Source organism: Garra rufa, chromosome 23 (assembly GCF_049309525.1).
Source record: "Garra rufa chromosome 23, GarRuf1.0, whole genome shotgun sequence".
Taxonomy (NCBI): domain Eukaryota; kingdom Metazoa; phylum Chordata; class Actinopteri; order Cypriniformes; family Cyprinidae; genus Garra; species Garra rufa.
This window is the reverse complement of record NC_133383.1, coordinates 15,763,144-15,783,961: the sequence shown is the minus strand read 5'-3', so window position 1 is coordinate 15,783,961 and position 20,818 is coordinate 15,763,144. Positions and strand designations below refer to the sequence as shown.

Here is a 20,818-nt window from a genome sequence, read left to right as displayed (position 1 = left end):
GGAAAACCAAAGAACTTGTGGGACCTGAAGTATTTTTCAAAATGTCAAGGGGACATTTTTTGATCCTAATGAGGAAAACGGCTTATAAATCATTAAAAATCAAATTTTTAGTGGACATTACTGATGTCTGTGACTTACTGGATGAGTTTTTGGGTGATGACACCTCATTACATATTCAGTATGTGCGCCTCTTAACTGATGATCTTTCCATCTCTTTTCTGACTTGCCACTCTAGCATATATTATTCAGATCAGACCCGTGGGAATGATGTGAGCAGATTTATATTACCTATTGCTTCTTCTCATTAGTCTTACAGAGAATAAAAGTCTGTATTCAGTATTTGACTTTCACATGAGCTGGTTTCTGTTACCTGTCGGCAGAGCTTTCCTTCAAACTTTCTGGGGTTCACAACTGAACAAACAAAAGCACATTTGCATCAGCGAAAACATTTGTGTACACAAATGTGCGATTTGAAGGACTATAATGCCAGAAATCATTTGCAGGCTCATTAGGCTGATGGGATTGGGACAGTACTGGAATGTCTTGTCATTAGGAGCTAAATCAGAAGATGCTGTGATGCTCGAAGAGTCAGGAAATGGGCTCTTCGCTTTTTGTCCCTCTGTCATTCTCACATTCTTATCATCAAACATTTCACAAAGGAATCATTTATCATTGTTAAATGACTATAAACAACTAGCAGTGGACATTCACTTGAATTGGCGCTTACTAAACTCCAACATTACATCCACAGCACAGATGCTTTCCTCCAGTGGCATGTAAAGTTCGTCACGTTTGTTTGAGGTTGCTCTTCCAATAAGTGAGTTTAATAAGCAAATTTAAACACTGCTAAAATCCTTATGTGGATCTGAGAGACTCTGTGCTCACAAGAGAGAAAAACACTCCCAAAAGTACTCTGATTAATGAGAGAGGCTGATGAACACAGGTTCCCTACTGAGCATCAGCTACTGGTTTAATCTCTTATTGAGGCTTTAGTAGAGATCTAGAGATGAGAAGACTTGGGAGTGCTGGGTAATGCACCTAATGATTCAGAAGCTCCGCTTTGGGAGATGCACATACAGTAAACACAGTGATTATAGATGCAGTGAAAACATAGACTGACTGCACGAGTCATTGGATATCTGTCATAAGTCCTGAATGAAGGATTTTCAGTTGTGAATTACACAAAACATCATCTTATTTGGTGTTTCTTTTCGTGAGTTTATTGCATAGCATTTGCTACCCTCTACTGGTGTGCAAGCAGTCATGCAATTTAAGGTCAAACTCTTGTTCTAAAAGTTCATGGAAAATAATATCATTTTTTCTGTCTTTAAGCATGCTTCTAAGCTGCTTAGAGCTTAAAATGCTTTGTATGGTAGCCTAGCATGCAGATTAGGGAAAATGTTCTAGAAGTTTGTGTTATTGAGAATGAATGTCGTAAATTATTGATTTAAAGTGCTAGCGTTCCTGTTAGAAAGCTGGTAATTAAATATTTTATTTACAAATTAAGTTGATAGGATACTAGAATGAATGAATTAAATGCAAGTTTGAAAGACATGAATACTCATCAAGAATATTTAATATTTGCTACCATTAAAAAGTTTAGGGTCATTTATAAAAAATAATAATAATAATAATGCTTTTATTTATCAAGGACTTTCAACCCCCCAGAAACTGAGGTACTTTACAAATACAAGCTTTTCTGAAGATCCAGGACTTTTAAAAAATTGCATCTGTAACAGATTAGTGACATATTAAAAGTAATAATGTCAATATGTAATGTAATATTTTGGAGTTCTATGATTTTCTTTTAATAACACAGCTATGTCATAATTATTGAACCCCTATTCTTGCTGAATACCACTCTTGACCAAGAAGAACAAAAAGACCAACTAGAACATACTAAAATTCATTTGGATAGAACTGTGGAGTTCTGGAAGAATGTTTTATGGAGTGATGTGACCAAACTGGAACTTTTTGGACCTATGGATCAGCGGTATGTCTGGTGCAAAAAAGCTTGTAAGCAGAAGAACACCATCTCTATTGTCAAACTTGAAAATCATGACAGTATGAAGGACATCATGGATTCTTTGAAGTATCGGTTCATTTTGACAAGAAGTGTGATGCCTTTGGTGCAAAAACTAAAGCTAATGATCAATGGACTTTCCTGCAGGACAGCCATCCCAAAGTATACATCCAAATGTACTTTTTCTTGGTTCAGGGTTCATCGTAGAATGTTCTTAAGTGGCCTGTTCAGTCTCCAGATTTAATTCTTATTGAAAATATGTGCTTGAATTTGGAGAAAGTAGTGGCAAAGTGAAAACCAAAGATCATCAGTGATCTGAAAGCTTTTTAGGTGAGGAATGAGCCAAGATTGCAGTAGAGAGGTGACAGAAGCTTTTAAGCACTTCCAAGCAGTGTTTATTGGTGGTTTGAAGAATAAAAGATTCTGCACAAATTTGACTTTTGGGGGTTGAATAATTTTGAACATGAATGTTTAGAGCCAATTTTATCATGATACATCAATGTTACATTCTCAGAATCACTCAAATGTCTTTTAACAAACTTTCTCCAATAGTTTACTGATGTCTTTGTTGAACTGTTTTCATAAAATTGTGTTCTCTTCTCTCTGTATTGTAGGTCAAGGGGGTTGAATAATTTTGATTGCAACTGTAAATTTAAATAATAATTGGTTATATTTATTATATGTAGTTTTCAAAGTCCGCAAAAGTTTTTTTTTTTTTCAAATGTAAATTCATGATTACATTAGCAAGGTAATCAATATTCTATTTATTCATGAAGTGTTTTTAAGCATTTTACATTTATTCCAAAATAACAACTCAAGGCAGTAATATTTTAAACAATTTATTTTATTTGTGAACTTATGTTTAACTGTTCTTTATAATAGTTAACTTTTGACTATTTTGTCAGATCATCAGTCATGAAAGCTCGGTAAATATTGGTCACAGACAGAGATTTAGACTACTTTACATTTCACCAAGCTGGTTACTCACTAAAAACTTGCACAGATCATTAGAGGTCGACCGATATTGGATTTTACCGATGCCGATAGCTAGGTTGGACCACACTGGCCGATACCGATTAATCAACCGATAGTTTTTAAAATGGATACTGAATGGAAACTAAAATAGTGGTCTACCATTTAAAATACTTTTTAAGAAAATGTATTGATATTAATTATATAATGAGCATTGAAGTTAGTTCATAGCTCATTAATGTTAACAAAAGCAGCTTAAACATTTAAAAATATCAGAAAATGTTGAAAAGTTACACATTAACCAGGGAAAATATGTCTATTCCACAGCTTTTATCAATCTTAAAACTAAATAAATATCGGCATGGATTTTTGCCAATAACCGATAGCTCCGCCAATCAACTATCGGTGCCGATTAATCGGCTAAAACCGATACAACGGTCAACCTCTACAGATCATGCACAAATTCGCGAACACAGAACACACACAGGGGGCAGGATTTATCGTATAAGAACCAATCATAACCAGTCATATCTAATCATATCACGATGGTGACTGCATGCTTTAGGGGGTCTGTTAAAACTTGATGGGCTCAGGGGAGGCGAGAAAGATGCTGACTCCTGCTGTAATTTTACCGGCTGGTGTCACTGCTGGACAATGTTTCTTTAAAAAAAACAAGTGATTTATACACTTTTTAATGTTACTATTTGTAATATTGGTGTTGTTTGATTTTTGTACTACAAATTTTTCTCATCCAATATTTTGTGGAGGCATTGCCTCTTGCCTCCTCGAAGAAAATAGGATTAATACATGGTACATAGTCATATAATAGTAAATATTTTAATCTGAGAAGTGTTTCACAGTCCAGTTGGAACCAGTTCAGTCTACTGCTGTGACCTCTGGTCCTTGACAGTGCCCTCAAATGACAGAGGGAGGCAGAATGGAGCACAAGATTAAGAGATGTTTTTCTTTTGGTAAACAATAAAACTGACACTGAATTCAAGATAAATCTGTAAGAGGCACAACCAGAAGTCAGTTTTCCCCTTTGACCTCTAAAATGAAATGTTGATCAAGATTTTCATAGATTTTCACATTCATAATGCGATTCACCATTTGATCCCATCCCACATGTAGGTTAAAATTCTGAATTAACCTCTAAGCGACGGCTTTATTTGGCAAACGTCAATGAAAGCAGTTTGACTATATTGCTAGTATATAATCAGGTTAAAGACCCGCCCGCAATGTAAGAAAGAAGAAAATGTATGAAAGATGAGCACAAACAGGATTCTAGTTGAGGATTAGTGGGTTTACCCTCGACATACGTGTGGCATTGAGGCTCATTGCAGTGGGCCTGTGAGTGTCCCTCTCCCTCCCGCGTATCGTCTGCTAAGCCTAAAACAAGATGCTCGGCAGTTGCGTCACCCAGTTTTTTCCTCCCTGCGGACTTTCATCTGAAATCATAAGTGACAAGAGGATTTTCGAAGCAGATTCTCTCTTATGAGTCTCTGTGTAGCACGTATTTGTTTCTCCGGGAGCCGAGCCTAAGCATCCCGGCCAAGCTGGCGGATCAGGCGGACAACCAGGACAGCTGGATTCAGCTTGTTTACCTCCACTTGGGGGAGTGTATGTCACTCCTGAATGTTTCAGAGCTTTTATTGAGGTTTCAAATGAGTGCATCTGGACTCAGATGGGTTGAATGGTAATATTTAAATTGATTTTTGCTTTCTCTATTTATCTTTCCAGGTGACCTGGCCCAACTTCAGCTGCCTCAGAAAAATGTAGAAGTTATCCAAGGAAAAACAGTAGTGCTGCAGGCGTCTTACACTGGCGTGGAGATTCAGAAAAATACGGTCGTCTGGAACTACATGTCCACCACTACAGAAATGGTGACTGTCTTTCCTATATGTTGTTTTTCAGACTGCAGTGTGACATGCTTTGCTTCATCTAAAAAATGGTTTAACACTTCAGGATTATGTCATTTTATTAACATATTATCTTATTCTTATTAATTCAGAGACAGCATTGAATATTTATACTTAATACAAATTTAGAAATAATTACACTACCAGTCAAAAGTTTTTAATGTTTTTTTTTTTTAAGAAGTCTCTTCTGCTCACCAAGCCTGCATTTATTTGATCCAAAATACAGCAAAAGCAGTAATATTGTGAAATATTTGTATTTAAATGACTGCTTTCTATTTGAATATATTTTAAATTGTAATTTATTTAAATTTGATTTAAATCTGATTTGTTCTGTACTTTAGACTTAATATATATATGCAGGCTTGGTGAGCAGAAGAGACTTCTTTAAAAAACATTAAAAATATTACTGTCCAAAAACTTTTGACTGGTAGTGTTGGTGCAAAAAAAAGTGAATTAATTCATTATTTTTTTATTTAAATAATATATATATATATATATATATATATATATATATATATATATATATATGTATATGTATGTATGTGTGTATGTGTGTGTGTGTGTGTGTGTATGTGTGTATGTGTGTATGTGTGTGTGTGTGTGTGTGTGTGTGTGTGTGTGTGTGTATGTGTGTATGTGTGTATGTGTGTTCTGTCACTTTTATTTATTTAAAGCATACCTAGTCAACTACTTTGACTGTAAATTAAATATAAATATAAATAAACTATGTAGTGCAAAGGTTGTGTACAGTACACAATGAGTAGTCAGATTTACATAAAATGTAGGAGTAATAATAATAATAATAACATAATTTAGGTTTGTCATAGTAAAACTAATATTTATATTTTTTTTATTATTATTAAGGGATTTTTTTAATAAATGAGAGACTGTATTATTGTAAAATATAATACTCTGTAAACTATGGAATATAAATGCTAATAATCATACAGTAATAAAGACTTTATAAGCAATATAGTTAATTAACTAGGTTGCTGAGCAATATAAGGAGTGCAGTATCTTGGGTCATGTGCATATATTGTCTGTTTTGAATCTGATTTCATAGTTCTATAAAAATCATTAATTTATAATGATAGATTTTTTTTCATAGTGGTTCAGAATGTAACATGACATGCAGCTGATGTATTACAGTATAATGGTCACTCTCTGTCCCTGATCACTCAAGCTCTTGAGTTCCAGAGGTCAAGAGTGCACACAGATGAAATCCCGCTCCTCATTATCACACATACTCAAATACTCATGTGAACACGTTTCCAGTGCAGTACGGCGAAGGGATTCAGCATAGATTTATAATGAAATCTGATAATGTTATGTCAGCCCAAATTAGATTTTCAAATGGTGCGGTATTATGGGGGGGGGGCTTGCACTCATTCATTAGTTTTTGTGCAGATGCCAGAAAATTTAGCACCATCTGTGCATGTTAAGATTTGGCTTTTAAATGGCTGAGACTTCTGGACTGATTATAACAAAAAAAATGTAAAAACTTTGTTGTTATTTTAATTCAGTTAAATAATGTAGGATGGATGCTCATATACAAACATTGTCATCACAGAATCACTTTGTCTTTTATGTTCTATATCTATATTGCCTGCAAGCTCAGACCATCTTACCTTAAGACCTAGTATAATACTGTGATTGAAATGTCCACTCTTGGCAGCAGTTGTCTTTCATTTTGCATTACACAGCATCTCATTACTCTGTAAGAAACCGTATTATCTGCAGATTGTGAAATCCTCTATCCTGCGTTTTCTTCAATTGGAATTAAATCTGCACACTGAAGGATCAGCTGATATCAATCCTTTAGACCTGTCCACTGAGAGATTCTATCCCTGCTTCTGACAGATTGATGATCTTATGTCATTCAGTGTGTTTTAATACAGTGGTTTTGAAATTTACAACCTTTTGAGTAAGCAATATTTATTTGCAAAGAGGCCAAAAATCATTAGGATATTAAGTAAAGATCATGTTCCATTAAGATATTTTGTAAATTTCCTACCATAAATATATCATAGCTTTGATTAGTAATATGCATTGCTAAGAACTTCATTCAGACAACTTTAAAGGCGATCTCAATATTTAGATTTTTTTGCACTCTTAGATTCCAGAATTAAATAGTTGCATCTTGGCCAAATATTGTCCGATCCTAACAAACCATATACGTCGGCTTTCATATAATTTATAAATCTCAGTTTCAAAAAACTGACACTTATGACTGCTTTTGTGGTTCAGGGTCACATATACTGTATATATAATGTAAAGAAATTTAATACCCACCCTCTTCTTTGTCTTTCTTTAGATCATCTCATACGTCGGTGGAGGCTTAAGTCGTAGCAATTCCCAGTTTGCAGGTCGAGTCGGTTTTATGCATAATATGCCCAACACGAACCTGTCTCTGTACATTAACAACACCAGAGCATCAGATTCAGGGAAGTACATGTGCCAGGTCGTCATCCCAGATGCCCAAGGACTCATTGGAGAGATCACCCTTAATGTTAAAGGTGTGTACTTACTGCCACACTGTGTTGCACATGTCTATGTAGATGTCAGATGCTTGTTTTGTGACACAGGCCATCCTTTCGCTCAGCGTTTTCCAGAAAGACTCTAATATCACGTGATCCGTCCTGTCTTTGTTTCAGTCCCCCCTTCAGTGCCAGTTTGTCAAGTTAAAGGAAGGCCTGCTCTTAAAGGGAACATCACTCTGGCTTGTAACTCTAATGATGGTAAACCAGCGCCGGAATACAAGTGGACCAAGACCAGCCCCACCTCAGAGGTCTTCTTCCCTCCGGCACAAAGTGAGTCTATCTATGTGTCCAAGTAAGACACAAAAATATGTTGAAATAATGTATTCATTCTCCTTTCTATTAGCCTTTAAGGGATGGTTCAGTGAAAAATGAAAATGTTCTCATTAATTCCTCACCCTCATTTGGTTCCAATCCCATAAGACCTTCATTCATCTTCAGAACACAAAAACAAAAAAACTATATTTTTGATGAAATCCGAGAACTTTCTGACCCTGCATAGACAGCTGTAGTACTACCAACGTCCAAGGCACAGAAAGGTAGTCAACAATCAGTCCTTACTACCTTTCTGGGCCTTGAACGTGTCAGTTGCATTGCTGTCTATGTATGGTCTGAAAACTTTCGGATTTCATCAAAAATATCTTAATTTGTGTTCGGAAAATGAACAAAGGACTTAATTAATGACAGAATTTTCATTTTTGGGTGAACTATCCCTAACATGTTTCTCCAAAAATGAAAATGTACTCACCCTAATGATGTTTCAAATTCATATAACTTTTATCTTTTGTATTCCATTGAGAAAGGTAAATTATGTATGTTTTGAACATCACAAGGGTGAGTAAATGATTTCAGAATTCTCATTTTTGACTGAGCTAATCCCTTAAGCATGACGAGGGAAGCATTTGGACTGAGATTAAACCTTAAAACCATATATTTGTTGACCTTTGTTATGTAATTCTTGAGTCACTGGAATCAAATCCCTGGATATATTGGATAAACATGGCTGGCATTCAGCTAGCAATATTTTATCAGTTACTGTGACACTCTGTGATCTCTGTTTTAAATATTTGAATGTTTCTAATCTCTGGCTGAATTCTTTTTGTAAATATAGATGAAACGGCAGGAACTTTAAAACTGAACAATCTGAGCAGTAATATGTCAGGGAAATACATGTGCACTGCATCCAACACTGCAGGAGTGGAGACGTGCTACATCAACCTGGAGGTCATCACATGTACGTAACTGTTGTTTGCGCATCACATAAATAAGCATTCAGAATTATTTAGAAATAAATACTTTTAATAAGCAGGAATGCATTAATCAAAAAAATAATCAAAAGCAGCAGGAAAGACATTTACACTACCAGTCAAAAGTTTTTAAGATTTTTAAGAATTCTATTCTGCTCAACAAGCCTGCATTTATTTGAACGAGTGCAGCAAAAATACTACAATTTTGAAATACTTTTTCTATTAAAAAGAAGTGTTTTCTATTTGAATATATTTTAAAATGTAATTTATTCCTGTGATTTCAAAGCTGGGATTTTAGCATCATTACTACAGGCACATGATCCTTCAGAAATCATTCTTATATTCTGATTTGCTGCTCAAAAAAACATTTGTATTATTATTATTTTGAAAACAGCTGAGTAGATTTTTTGTTAGGTTTCTTTGATGACTAGAAGGTTCAGAAGAACAGCATTTATCTGAAATAGAAATCTTTTATAACATTATAAATGTCTTTATCATCACATTTGAGCAGTTTGAAGCATCCTTGCTAAATAAAAAGTATTTAAAAAAATCTATACCGACTCCATACTGTATAATGTTACAAACGTTTTTTATACCAGATAAATGCTGATCTTTGGATCTTTCTATTCATCAAAGAATCCTAAAAAAAATATTCAGCTGTTTTAAATATTGATACTAATAATAATAAAAATAAATGTTTCTTGAACAGCAAATCTGCATATTACAATGATTTCTGAAGGATCATGCTGAAAATTATGCTGAAAATTTAGCTTTGATCAAAGGAATACATTACATTTTTTTTATAATAATATATAAAAAGAAAACAGTTATTTTAAAAAGTACAAATATTTTAAAATTGTACTGTTTTTGCTGTACTTTGGATTAAATAAATGCAGGCTTGGTGAGCAGAAGAGACTTTAAAAAACATTAAAAAATCTTACTGTTCAAAAACTTTTGACTGGTAGCGTATGTTTACATGAAATTAATTTCAGTCGCACAACTGTTTTGAACACTGACTATTAGAAATGTTTCTTGAGCAGCAAATCTGCATATTAGAATGATTTCTGAACGATTGTCTGAAATTCAGAAATAAATTAGACATTTAAGTCATCTGAAGATAAAAATAAGATTGTAAATTAAAAGGCATAGATTAATTTTTCCTTTTCCTATTGCACAGCGACTAATGCTGGGATGATCGCTGGTGTTACGGTTGGTTGTATTGTGGCTCTCGTCCTGATCATTGTCTTCCTCATCTTCTTATGGACAAGACGGAAAGACGCTGAGGAAGATTTGGCCAATGAAATCAAGTATGATCATTGTGATTTATTAATTGATTTACTCATTTCTAACTTGCATAGACACTAAGTGTTTTTTTATGTTACAGAGAAGATGCTCAGGCTCCCAAGCGCGTCTCATGGGCCAAGAGTGGCACTGGATCTGACATAATTTCTAAAAACGGCACTCTATCCTCCATTCACACCAGCACTTACCCACGAGACACCCAGAACCACCACCATTACCCTCAGTCCGACACCGCGTCCATCCTCACAGCCACTGGCAGCACAGCCGGCTACCGCTCCCAGCCTCCAGCTGACTCCACCCTGGAGCGCTCATTGCCAGGCTACAACACCAACCCCAGCCTGCCCCGTGGACCCTCGGGACCCCCCAGCACCAATGGAAGCTCCCAGCACACCTCAGTGCCCCGGCCAGCCTTTGCCCAGCCTCAGATTCCACGTCCGCCCGTGCTGCCCACAACCGTAACTGCTGCCAACATCTCCCGCATGGGAGGGGTACCCATTATGGTGCCAGCGCAAAACCAGGCTGGCTCTCTGGTGTAAGACCATTTCTGCTAAATCTCTAAAGAGAAAAAGAGACATCATGTCTGCGGTCCCACAAACTCAAGCACATTAGAAAGGATGAATTGGAATCGATAAGCTTATTGCCTCTGTATGGAAACCGTATGATGTAATTTTCTTTATTTACATTTTAAATATAAAAAATGTAAGCAAATATATGTAAAGATGCTCATTTTATTGTTTTATAGTTTTTTTACTGTTCAAAGTATTACAGAAAAGCCTCTACTTTCTATAAAGTGGAACTTGATCAACAGAAAAAGACAATGACCAAAAAAACTAACTTTTTTGTGTTCTTTTTGTTGTTACTGCTTTACTGATTGTTCTTTTGCAAACTAAAGATGCTAACTTGCCTTGATGAAAACAAATGAAAGGTCTATTCCATATTATTTACAGACACTCCACATGAATAATTACGTTTACTGTGTTTAATACATATGCGGTCTTGATGTATTCTGCAATGCGGAAGTAAGCTATTTTGTTTGGACCACAAAACCAGTCATAAGTAGCATGGGTATATTTGTAGCAATAGGCAAAAATACATTGTATGGGTCAAAATACAATTTTCTTTTATGCCAAAAATCATTAGGATATTAAGTAAAGATGTTCCATAAAGACATTTTGTAAATTTCTTACCATAAATGTATTAAAACTTTAAAAAAAAATTGGATTAGTAATGTGCATTGCTAAGAACTTTATTTGGACAGCTTTTTCTCAATTTTTAAATTTTTTAATTGCAACCTCAGATTCCAGATTTTAAAACGGTTGTATCTCGGCCAAATATTGTCTTATCCTAACAAACCATACATCAATGGAAAGCTTATTTGGTGTATAAGTCTCAATTTCAAAAAAATATGACTGGTTTTGCGGTCCAGGGTCACAGGGTAGCAGCATCTGTTAAAGGGAATGTCGAGGATATCACTTAAAATGTGACATATTAAGTTGTTATATTTGCCTTTAAATGTTTTTGGCCAAATGTTTAGAAATAAACCCGCGTTGTTATCTCTTAGAATTTGTGTGCTAGGTTTTTTTTAAATTTAGAAGTGTAGAACTTGGCGGTATCTTAATTTATATAGTGTTTCTGTATACCCCATGATGATATTTTAAAACTAATGTATTGTATTGAATATGTAAACTATTATTATATACATTCCTTTACCTTACTGTAAATAAGGTATTTATTTCTCTGTGGTCATTTCATAATTTTGCTGCGAATTTTAAAATTTCGCAACAAATTAGTTCATGATTTTTCTGGTATACTGGATACAAGACCAAAGAGTTCCTGTTCGATGGTTGTTGATGAGGGGATTCTAGTTTTGAACTCAACATGAACTCAAAATTGACCCTATTTATGTTCTTAATGCACGTCACTGAACATCCTGTTTTACTCAGAAAGATATATTGCGAAAGTAAAATGGCATTTCATGGTCACTTTAAGTATAGCAGACTAAACGATAAATCACAATAGCGTATTTGTTAATATGCCAAAAACCATGTATTTTTTTATTTTATTTTACCACATTTTGCTTTTTAAGCAACTGCTGTATTTTTTTTTTTTTTAAGTATGTTGTATTGTATGTACTCGACAGTGCAACTGACTGTTTTTCAAGCACAAACTATTTCACTTTATTTTATTAGAAATGTTTTATTGCCTGTACCCATGTCAATCTATGTCAATCTATGTGTTTTGGAGTCAAACTGAAAGGACTGTATTAGGTGAGGTGTGATATCTAGCTTTCCTCAAGGGGTGTCAGTCAAAACACAGGGTCTGATCAGTTTCGTCCAAAGAGTTTAATGTCTCTTAGCACAGAAGTAATTTCCAACCAAGATGCACACAACACAGCTGTACACGGGCTTTACAGGTTACTAGAAAGGTATTTGTTGAGCTTATATGCGTGAGTGTGTGTGGTCTACAATACAAAAGGAATAAGAGGTAGATTTAGTTAAATGTTCCAGAAATATTATTCCAAAGACATTCACATGAAATGCTTAACTTCTTATTGAATGTTCAGGTTAACTATTATCAGAGACTTAAACTTTATACACATCAATTAAACTTCGTAACAACACTACCACCTTGTGGTTAGAGATGGCGAACACTTTCATTATCAAAACCGTTCCTGAGGTAATTTACATAAACTGCACGTCGGCACGAACACTGTGTACATAAGCTTCAAATTAACAGCGATCCAGTTACTAATATACAGTAACATACAGGAGAACACAAATCTGACGTTCGTTTGCATTATTACGTTATCCATGAGAACTTCAGTCATTATGATAATGACGGCAAGGCACATTTAACGTGCTAGATACGCAATTAACTCGGATAAATGCTTAAATCACTTACTAACAGAAGAATACAATATTCACACTCATAATAAACTGTTTAACTAACAATTATCACTATTATGATAAACAAATAGCTTACTTTTATTCAGTGACGCACACTTCAACACGCACAGTCCTTGCACTTTCCTGCTGAATCATTCTCGCTCCTCCTACACATACGCACAGGTCAAAGGTAGCGCATGCGCATTAACCCGGCCTTTCTAACACTGCCGCCCCCAAATTTGGGTCCAAATTTGCACGATTGAAAGGCCGACATTGTACAGTCTCAGTCACTGACAGGAATGTTGTCCACCTCATCAGGGATTTCTGGCAGTACAACTAGGCGGGTTATTGGCCTTGTGTAAACTCTGTCCTTTATCTGTATCTCCGCTGTTCGTACACGATTATCGGCCCCAGGGAAGACATTCAGTACTCTACCAATCTGCCAGAATGAGCGAGGCATCTGGGGGTCAACCAACATAACGACTGTTCCAGGTTTGATGTTTGCTGATGGATGATGCCACTTCCCTCTGGTTTGCAATCCTGGTAAGTAGTGCTTTATGAAGGCTGTCCAGAATCTGTCAGCCAACACCTGTGAATGCCTCCATCTCCGTCTTCCAAGAAGTTCAGATACTGGATAGATAACTTGGGGCAGGGAACTGTCTGGCCGCCCCATCAGAAGACAGTTTGGGGTGATCGGATCTAAATCAGCAATGTCCGCTGATACGTACCCAAGTGGTTTGGCATTTAAGATGGCCTCGATTTCTGTGAGGACAGTTTGAAGAACTTCTTCGGTCACTGTTTCTGATCCCAGGGTGGTGTAAAGTGCAGCCTTGACTGAACGAATCTCTCGTTCCCACACACCTCCAAAGTGTGGAGCAGAGGGAGGATTGAAATGAAAGCTGATCTGTTGCTTAGCTAGCCGCTGCTGTAGATCCTGACTGAGCTGATGAAATGCCTCTTTAAGCTCTGTCTCACCCCCTCGGAAGTTGGTGCCTTGGTCCGAATATAACTCTGCGGGTTTCCCACGTCGAGCTATGAACCGTCGCAATGCCATGAGAAAGGCATCACTGTCTATCGATGTCAGGACCTCGAGGTGCACAGCCCGAGTGGTCATGCATTTGAATAAAAGGCCCCATCGCTTCTCTGTTCGACGTCCCACTTTGACCATTAAGGGTCCAAAACAATCCATTCCAGTTGAATGGAATGCTGGTTTAAATAATCGAAGTCGAGATGGAGGAAGATCTACCATTTTCTGTGAAGCTGGCTTTGACCTCCATTTACAGCATTCAAGGCATGTTCGCTGGTGTTTCTTTACAGCTTCTCTGCCTCTCAAGATCCATACCCTTCGGCGTAGCTCTGCAAACACTCGTTCCGATCCTGGATGGCAAAGGCGGGTATCATAATCTTTGATGAGTAAACGGGTGTTGGGATGATTGGGATCCAATACAATTGGGTGTACTGCGTCAGGATCAAGACCCTCTGTGCGTCTCAATCGTCCTCCAACTCGGATTAGATCGCTGGCTTCATCGAACTCTGGAGAGAGGCAAAGGAGTCGACTGTTAGAATGAACAGGCTTACTACTCTTTAATAGCTGATAGTCATCGGGAAAACTGTCCATTTGGGCCTTTCTCAGTGCAATCAGCTCAGCATCTTGGTAAGTACTGGCTGGAGGAGAACCACTCTGTTCTGCCGCCCCATGCAGCTCCTGTGCCACCGATTCAACCAAGTCTTTCCAGGTGCTAAATTTGCTACCATCTGCATTCTGTGGTGCTGAATTAATCATGCCACAGAAAGTACCTCGCTTTAGCTCCTCATTATTATCAGATTCCAGGCTGTGCATGGCTGGGGGTGATGGCCAATTACTTTGAGGTTGGAGGAGGAATTCTGGTCCCTGGGTCCATCGATTGCTTTCAGTAAGGTCCTTCAGATTCCTACCTCGGGTGATATCGTCCGCAGGATTCCTGGCGGAGTCGATGTAGCGCCATGCCTTTAGGTCTGTTAATTCTTGAATCTCCGCCACTCTGTTACCCACAAATACCTTGAAGCGGCATGATTCGGAATGTAGCCAGTGGAGGACAGTTGTTGAATCTGTCCAGAAAGTGACTTTCTGGACCTTCAAGGTAAGCTCATTTGTAACAAGTTTGGCCAACTGCGCTCCTACAAGAGCAGCACACAACTCCAGTCTGGGTATTGAGCACTGCTTACGTGGGGCAACACGGGACCGGGCCAGGAGAAAGGAAAGGTGTATTCTCCCACTAGGATCTTCAGAGCGTAGGTAAGTGACTGCCCCGTACGCTTTCTCTGAAGCATCAGTAAAGATGTGTATCTCATGTGTGACTGCAGGGTGGTCCATTTTGGATGGGGTGTAGCATCTAGGAAGTACTACATGAGGTAAATACTGAAGCTCAGCTTCCCACACTTTCCATGCTCGTTGAAGGTCCTCAGGAAGCTGTGGGTCATCCCAGTTTCTGTTCTTTGCCCAGAGCTGCTGGACAATCAGCTTTGCACGAGTTGTGAAGGGAAGAATGATACCAAGGGGATCATACTGACTCGCTAGCACACGATATATGTTCCGCATTGTCAGAGCTCCATAATCAACGGGTCTGTGCTTGAATCCTAGGTTGTCTGACTCACAGTGCCAGCTCAGTCCCAAGGTTGATTCACGTGGATCTACTTTATCATGTGCAAGCCACAGTTCTAGCTTCGAAGATCTGGCTTCTGTTGGCAAGTGATTGACGACTTCTTGCACATTGCTGGCCCACTGACGAATATCGAACCCTCCAGTTGCCAGCAGCTCACGAAGTTTGTCCAGTAACTGTCTTGCCTCTTGAGCAGATGGTAAGCTCTGGAGACAGTTATCCACATAGAAGCATCTCTCCACGGAATGTCTCACATCTTCATCTGGAGTGCTGTGCGACAAGACATGTCTTTGAAGGGCGAAGGATGCACAGCATGGACTGCACGTGGTGCCGAACGGCAGTACTCGCCATTCGTAAACATCTGGTGGTTCATCTCGTCTCATGCCACGCCAGAGAAAGCGCAGGAGGGGCCTGTCCTCAGGTAACAGCAGGACCTGGTGAAACATCCCACGGATGTCACCGCTGATGGCTACGCTATGTTCTCTAAAGCGAAGTAAGACACCCAGGAGAGAGGGGCTCAGGGTTGGACCAGGCAACAGGAAATCATTCAGGTTCAATCCTTTATACTGAAAGGAACAGTTGAACACAACACGGTCCTTACCATTATGGCTGACTAAATGGTGTGGGATGTACCAAGACTCTCCTGTTCCAGTACCTCCATCTGTAATGAGTTTAGAAGCTGCACCACTCCGTTCCAACTTCTCTATCTCAGTGCTGTATACAGCTGCTTTCTCTGGAGTTTGGATCAGTCGTCGCTCCATATTCCTGAGGCTTGGCATTACTGCCTCCTTTGGAGCACTGAAAAAGGGGAAATCCTTCTTGCGCAGCAAGGGTGTCGCATAGCGTAATATCCCATTTACCTCCACCCGAGACGTCCTGGTCTCTAAAAGGTTAATGGCTTGGCGATCCTCCCTGGATCTCGTGACCTGCTTCTCACATCGAAAGGGCAGAACATCGAGTTGCCATAATTTCTCAACATCTCGTTTGAGTTCCAATTCTGCAGGGGTAAGAGACAAGAAAAGACACTGTTGTGGCTGTAACTGAGTCTCCAGGAGCCTGACTGGTCCCTGCAGGGTCCATCCAAGCCTTGTCTTGATGGCAGCGGGACCACCAGGTGGGCCAAGACGGACAGGTTGTATTGGTGTTATCAGGTGGGTATTATCAGCCCCAATGAGCAGTAGAGGACATACCCTTTCAAAGGCTTGCAGGGGAAGATCTTTCAGGTGCTTGTATCTCTTAAGTATGCTCAAAGGATACGAATGGTTAGCCAGACCAAGGCGTTTGGCGGTGAATGCTGCGGCAATCTTAAACATCTTCTTAGGCTGATCTGCAGGAGATATGTGAAAGGAAACTGATGCACCACTGACAGTCTGCACCTCTTGGCGAATTGTCCGCAAAGCTATGCTTTCAGCTTGGCCTTGTATTCCGAGCTCCTGGGCGGCAGCAGGGAGAAGTATAGTCCGCTCAGACCCGTCATCCATGACGGCATAGGTGTCGAGTGTCTTACCTCCATAGCGTAGCAAGACTCTGATGACTTTGAGGAGAACACGTCTGCAATCAGTAGGTCTATCCAAGTATAGGGTCTCAGCAGTTGAGCTGACAAGGCAGGAATCTTCTTTGGTACCCTTTGTGTTGACCTCATGCAAGATTTGCAGATGCTTTCCACGGCAGATACTGCAAGGCTTCTTAAGTGTGCACTGAGCTGCCTGGTGGGTCCGCCCACAACGCCAGCAACGATGATTAGTTTTGATCCAGTCTATCATTTGTTGCTTACTGAAGGACTTGAAGGTGGCACACTGACTGAGATAATGGTCCTCTTTATCACAGTAGGGGCAAAAGGCTTTAGGTGGAACTTTGGTCTCCACTCTAGCTGGCTTGGCTTGAGATGGCTCAGCAGGTGCCAACACAACAGTGTCATTAGCTCCATGGAGGATGGTGGCTGAACGGGCAGCTGGGTTTGTTTCTCGTCTGCGCTCTGATTTCTGCTCCACTCTCTGGCCTTTGTAACTGACCTGTGCTTCACTGCTCTGGCACCAGGCCTCATACTGCAACCACTCAGAGAATTCACGAAGGTTATACACTGATCCAGGACGGTGGTACATCTGTCTTCGGAATCCTGATCTCATCTCAACAGGTAACTTACTCAGTAGTCTCTCTACATGTGACCCGCATTGAAGCTCGGCTTCACCTTTATCGCCAAGTGTCTGCAACATACCAACTAGAGCCCTTATCTGCAATGCAAACTTGTCAAATGCCTCAGTATCACCCCGCCTGATGTCTGGGGAATCCATCACTTTGGCTATCTTCTTTAGTGCCAACTTGTGCGGTTGACCAAACCTTTCGTCCAGAGCAGCCATGGTATCTGAGTAAGGGGATGCTGAATTGAGGTAGGAGTCTGCTACCAAGCGTGCTTCATCTAGTCTCAGATGATCCAACAAGATTTGGTATCTGAACAGTTCTGTGGAATCACGTGGTAAGAGGTTCTCAAGGGCTATCTTCAACCGTGTAAACTCACTGGGGTCTTTGGTGATAAAGTATGGTATGGTTGGCATTGGACCTCGGTATGTGATTTCTTGTGCTGCAGGATTCGTCATATTCAAAGAATAAGGAGATCTCTGTGTTGGCTTTGGCCCAATGGACTGCTTGGACTGGAAAAACACCTGTTCAGGACGTGTAAAGGTCTCTCTAGGGTGCTCATACAATGTTCTTGAATACTGAGGAGAGACAGGAATTTCTGGATGATGACTGGATAATGGCTGAGCTCTTTTCTGATAAGGAGTGAAACTGGTTGCCTCAGGGTGCTGCAAAGGAGTGGGACTTTGGTAGCTGCAGTCACCCCACTGGGCTGGATTATTTTGTGGTCTAATAGGTGTGGCAGCCAGGATCTGATCTTTCATGATTTGAAGTTCACCCATCATCTTTCCTATAATGTCTAGCATGTTAGAGTCACTATGAGGATCAACAGTGCTTTCCTCTGCTGGGTTGGGCAGATTCTGATAGACAGTCCCCTGATTCACAATATGTGCGGAGCCTCTCGTCATAATCGGAAAGGGCTGGGGTGTCCTCAGGGATGGTGCGGTTGAGCAGGCTGTCTGTTGTCGCTGACCATACGTGGGCTGAAGCATTGATGGAGACAATGTGGCCCCTTGATGGTAGGATACAGTTTCATGATGCATGGGTGGCCTATCCGGTGTAGTGTAAGATGTCTGTGATAGTGGAGTAGGCTGCTGTACTTCCCATGGACGGTGATATGGAGAAGGCTGAGGATAGTGAATAGGTTGCACTGAGGCATAACTGGCACAAGGTGGCTGCAGGTTAGTGTCATCCACATTTTGAAAGGAATGTTCCTTCTGGTAGGCAACTGGCCATTCATCCAAAGTGTCCCATGGGAATTGACTTACAGGACTCGATACTCTAGAAGAAGGTGCAGGGATGTTCTCTGCAGCATCTCCAAGCCCTTGTGAACGCTGTGTTGTGTGAGGGAATACTGGCTGACTGACTTGTCTTTGACGTACAGTCGTGAGGTCAAAGTCTTTAAGGTATGCAGGAGGATGGACATGACGTTTAGGTCTTACAACAGGCGCAGCCGCTTCTTCTGGTTGCATGTTGCTACTGATCAATTCTTTGTCCATGAGGAATGCCAGATCCGGCTCGAAGGACCAATGTTTTGGAGTCAAACTGAAAGGACTGTATTAGGTGAGGTGTGATATCTAGCTTTCCTCAAGGGGTGTCAGTCAAAACACAGGGTCTGATCAGTTTCGTCCAAAGAGTTTAATGTCTCTTAGCACAGAAGTAATTTCCAACCAAGATGCACACAACACAGCTGTACACGGGCTTTACAGGTTACTAGAAAGGTATTTGTTGAGCTTATATGCGTGAGTGTGTGTGGTCTACAATACAAAAGGAATAAGAGGTAGATTTAGTTAAATGTTCCAGAAATATTATTCCAAAGACATTCACATGAAATGCTTAACTTCTTATTGAATGTTCAGGTTAACTATTATCAGAGACTTAAACTTTATACACATCAATTAAACTTCGTAACAACACTACCACCTTGTGGTTAGAGATGGCGAACACTTTCATTATCAAAACCGTTCCTGAGGTAATTTACATAAACTGCACGTCGGCACGAACACTGTGTACATAAGCTTCAAATTAACAGCGATCCAGTTACTAATATACAGTAACATACAGGAGAACACAAATCTGACGTTCGTTTGCATTATTACGTTATCCATGAGAACTTCAGTCATTATGATAATGACGGCAAGGCACATTTAACGTGCTAGATACGCAATTAACTCGGATAAATGCTTAAATCACTTACTAACAGAAGAATACAATATTCACACTCATAATAAACTGTTTAACTAACAATTATCACTATTATGATAAACAAATAGCTTACTTTTATTCAGTGACGCACACTTCAACACGCACAGTCCTTGCACTTTCCTGCTGAATCATTCTCGCTCCTCCTACACATACGCACAGGTCAAAGGTAGCGCATGCGCATTAACCCGGCCTTTCTAACACTATGTCAATCTAGCCTATTTGTCATCTACAGACTGGACAACCTCAAACTGTTCTGTACATAGGACATTTACTGTCAAACACTTTGTATTCATATTTTTGATTAAAAGAAACTGGCTGTAAAAATGCAGTCTGTTCATTTACTGTACAAGGTAATATAGTGGTAATGTTCTGTAGAGTCTTGAATTTAACATATATTTTTGTTGTCATTTCATGTACAGTGCCTTGTGAAATTATTCATACCCCTTAATTTTTTTTCATGTTTTATGTTGCTGCCTTATGTTAAACTGCTTAAAAAAAATTAAAAATCTCATCAATCTGCATTCCATACACCCTACTGACAAAGCAAAAACAGAATTGTCACAACTTTGTGAATTTAATAAAAATAAAAAAACTGAAATAAGTAAACTGCTTAAGTATTTATACCCTTGACTATTTTGGTTTGCTTTTCCCTTAAGTATTTGGCTGAAGCACCTTTATAGCCTCAAGACTTTTGGGATATGATTGCTCATCAGCATTTGGCAATTATCTGCCATTCTTCTTCTCACAAACCTCTGTCAGGTTGGATGAGGGCAGATGCACATTTTCAAGTTTCTCCAGAAATATTTAGTTGGGTTCAAGCCCAGGCTCTGGCTGGGCCACTCAAGGCCATTTACAGAGTTGTCTATAAACCACTCTTGCTGTGTGCGTAGGGCCATTGTCCTGTAGAAAGGTAAACCTTCTGCCCAGTCTGAGGTTCTGAATGCTCTGGACTGAGT

The 20,818-nt window shown here is 39.3% G+C and overlaps 1 protein-coding gene across 1 annotated transcript in view; it reads left to right on the top strand.

The window, feature by feature from the left end:
- The window catches only part of esama (endothelial cell adhesion molecule a), an 83,932-nt gene extending 63,533 nt beyond the window's left edge, over nucleotides 1-20,399 (top strand). Inside the window, exons 2-8 of the mRNA XM_073829638.1 lie at nucleotides 4,736-4,878; nucleotides 7,229-7,430; nucleotides 7,569-7,724; nucleotides 8,563-8,685; nucleotides 9,876-10,005; nucleotides 10,083-12,233; nucleotides 20,077-20,399. Of these exons, the coding sequence (XP_073685739.1) occupies nucleotides 4,736-4,878; nucleotides 7,229-7,430; nucleotides 7,569-7,724; nucleotides 8,563-8,685; nucleotides 9,876-10,005; nucleotides 10,083-10,536 (1,208 nt within the window). The 3' untranslated portion in view covers nucleotides 10,537-12,233; nucleotides 20,077-20,399. The remainder of the gene's footprint in view (nucleotides 1-4,735; nucleotides 4,879-7,228; nucleotides 7,431-7,568; nucleotides 7,725-8,562; nucleotides 8,686-9,875; nucleotides 10,006-10,082; nucleotides 12,234-20,076) is intronic.
- Nucleotides 20,400-20,818: the final 419 nt, after the last annotated feature.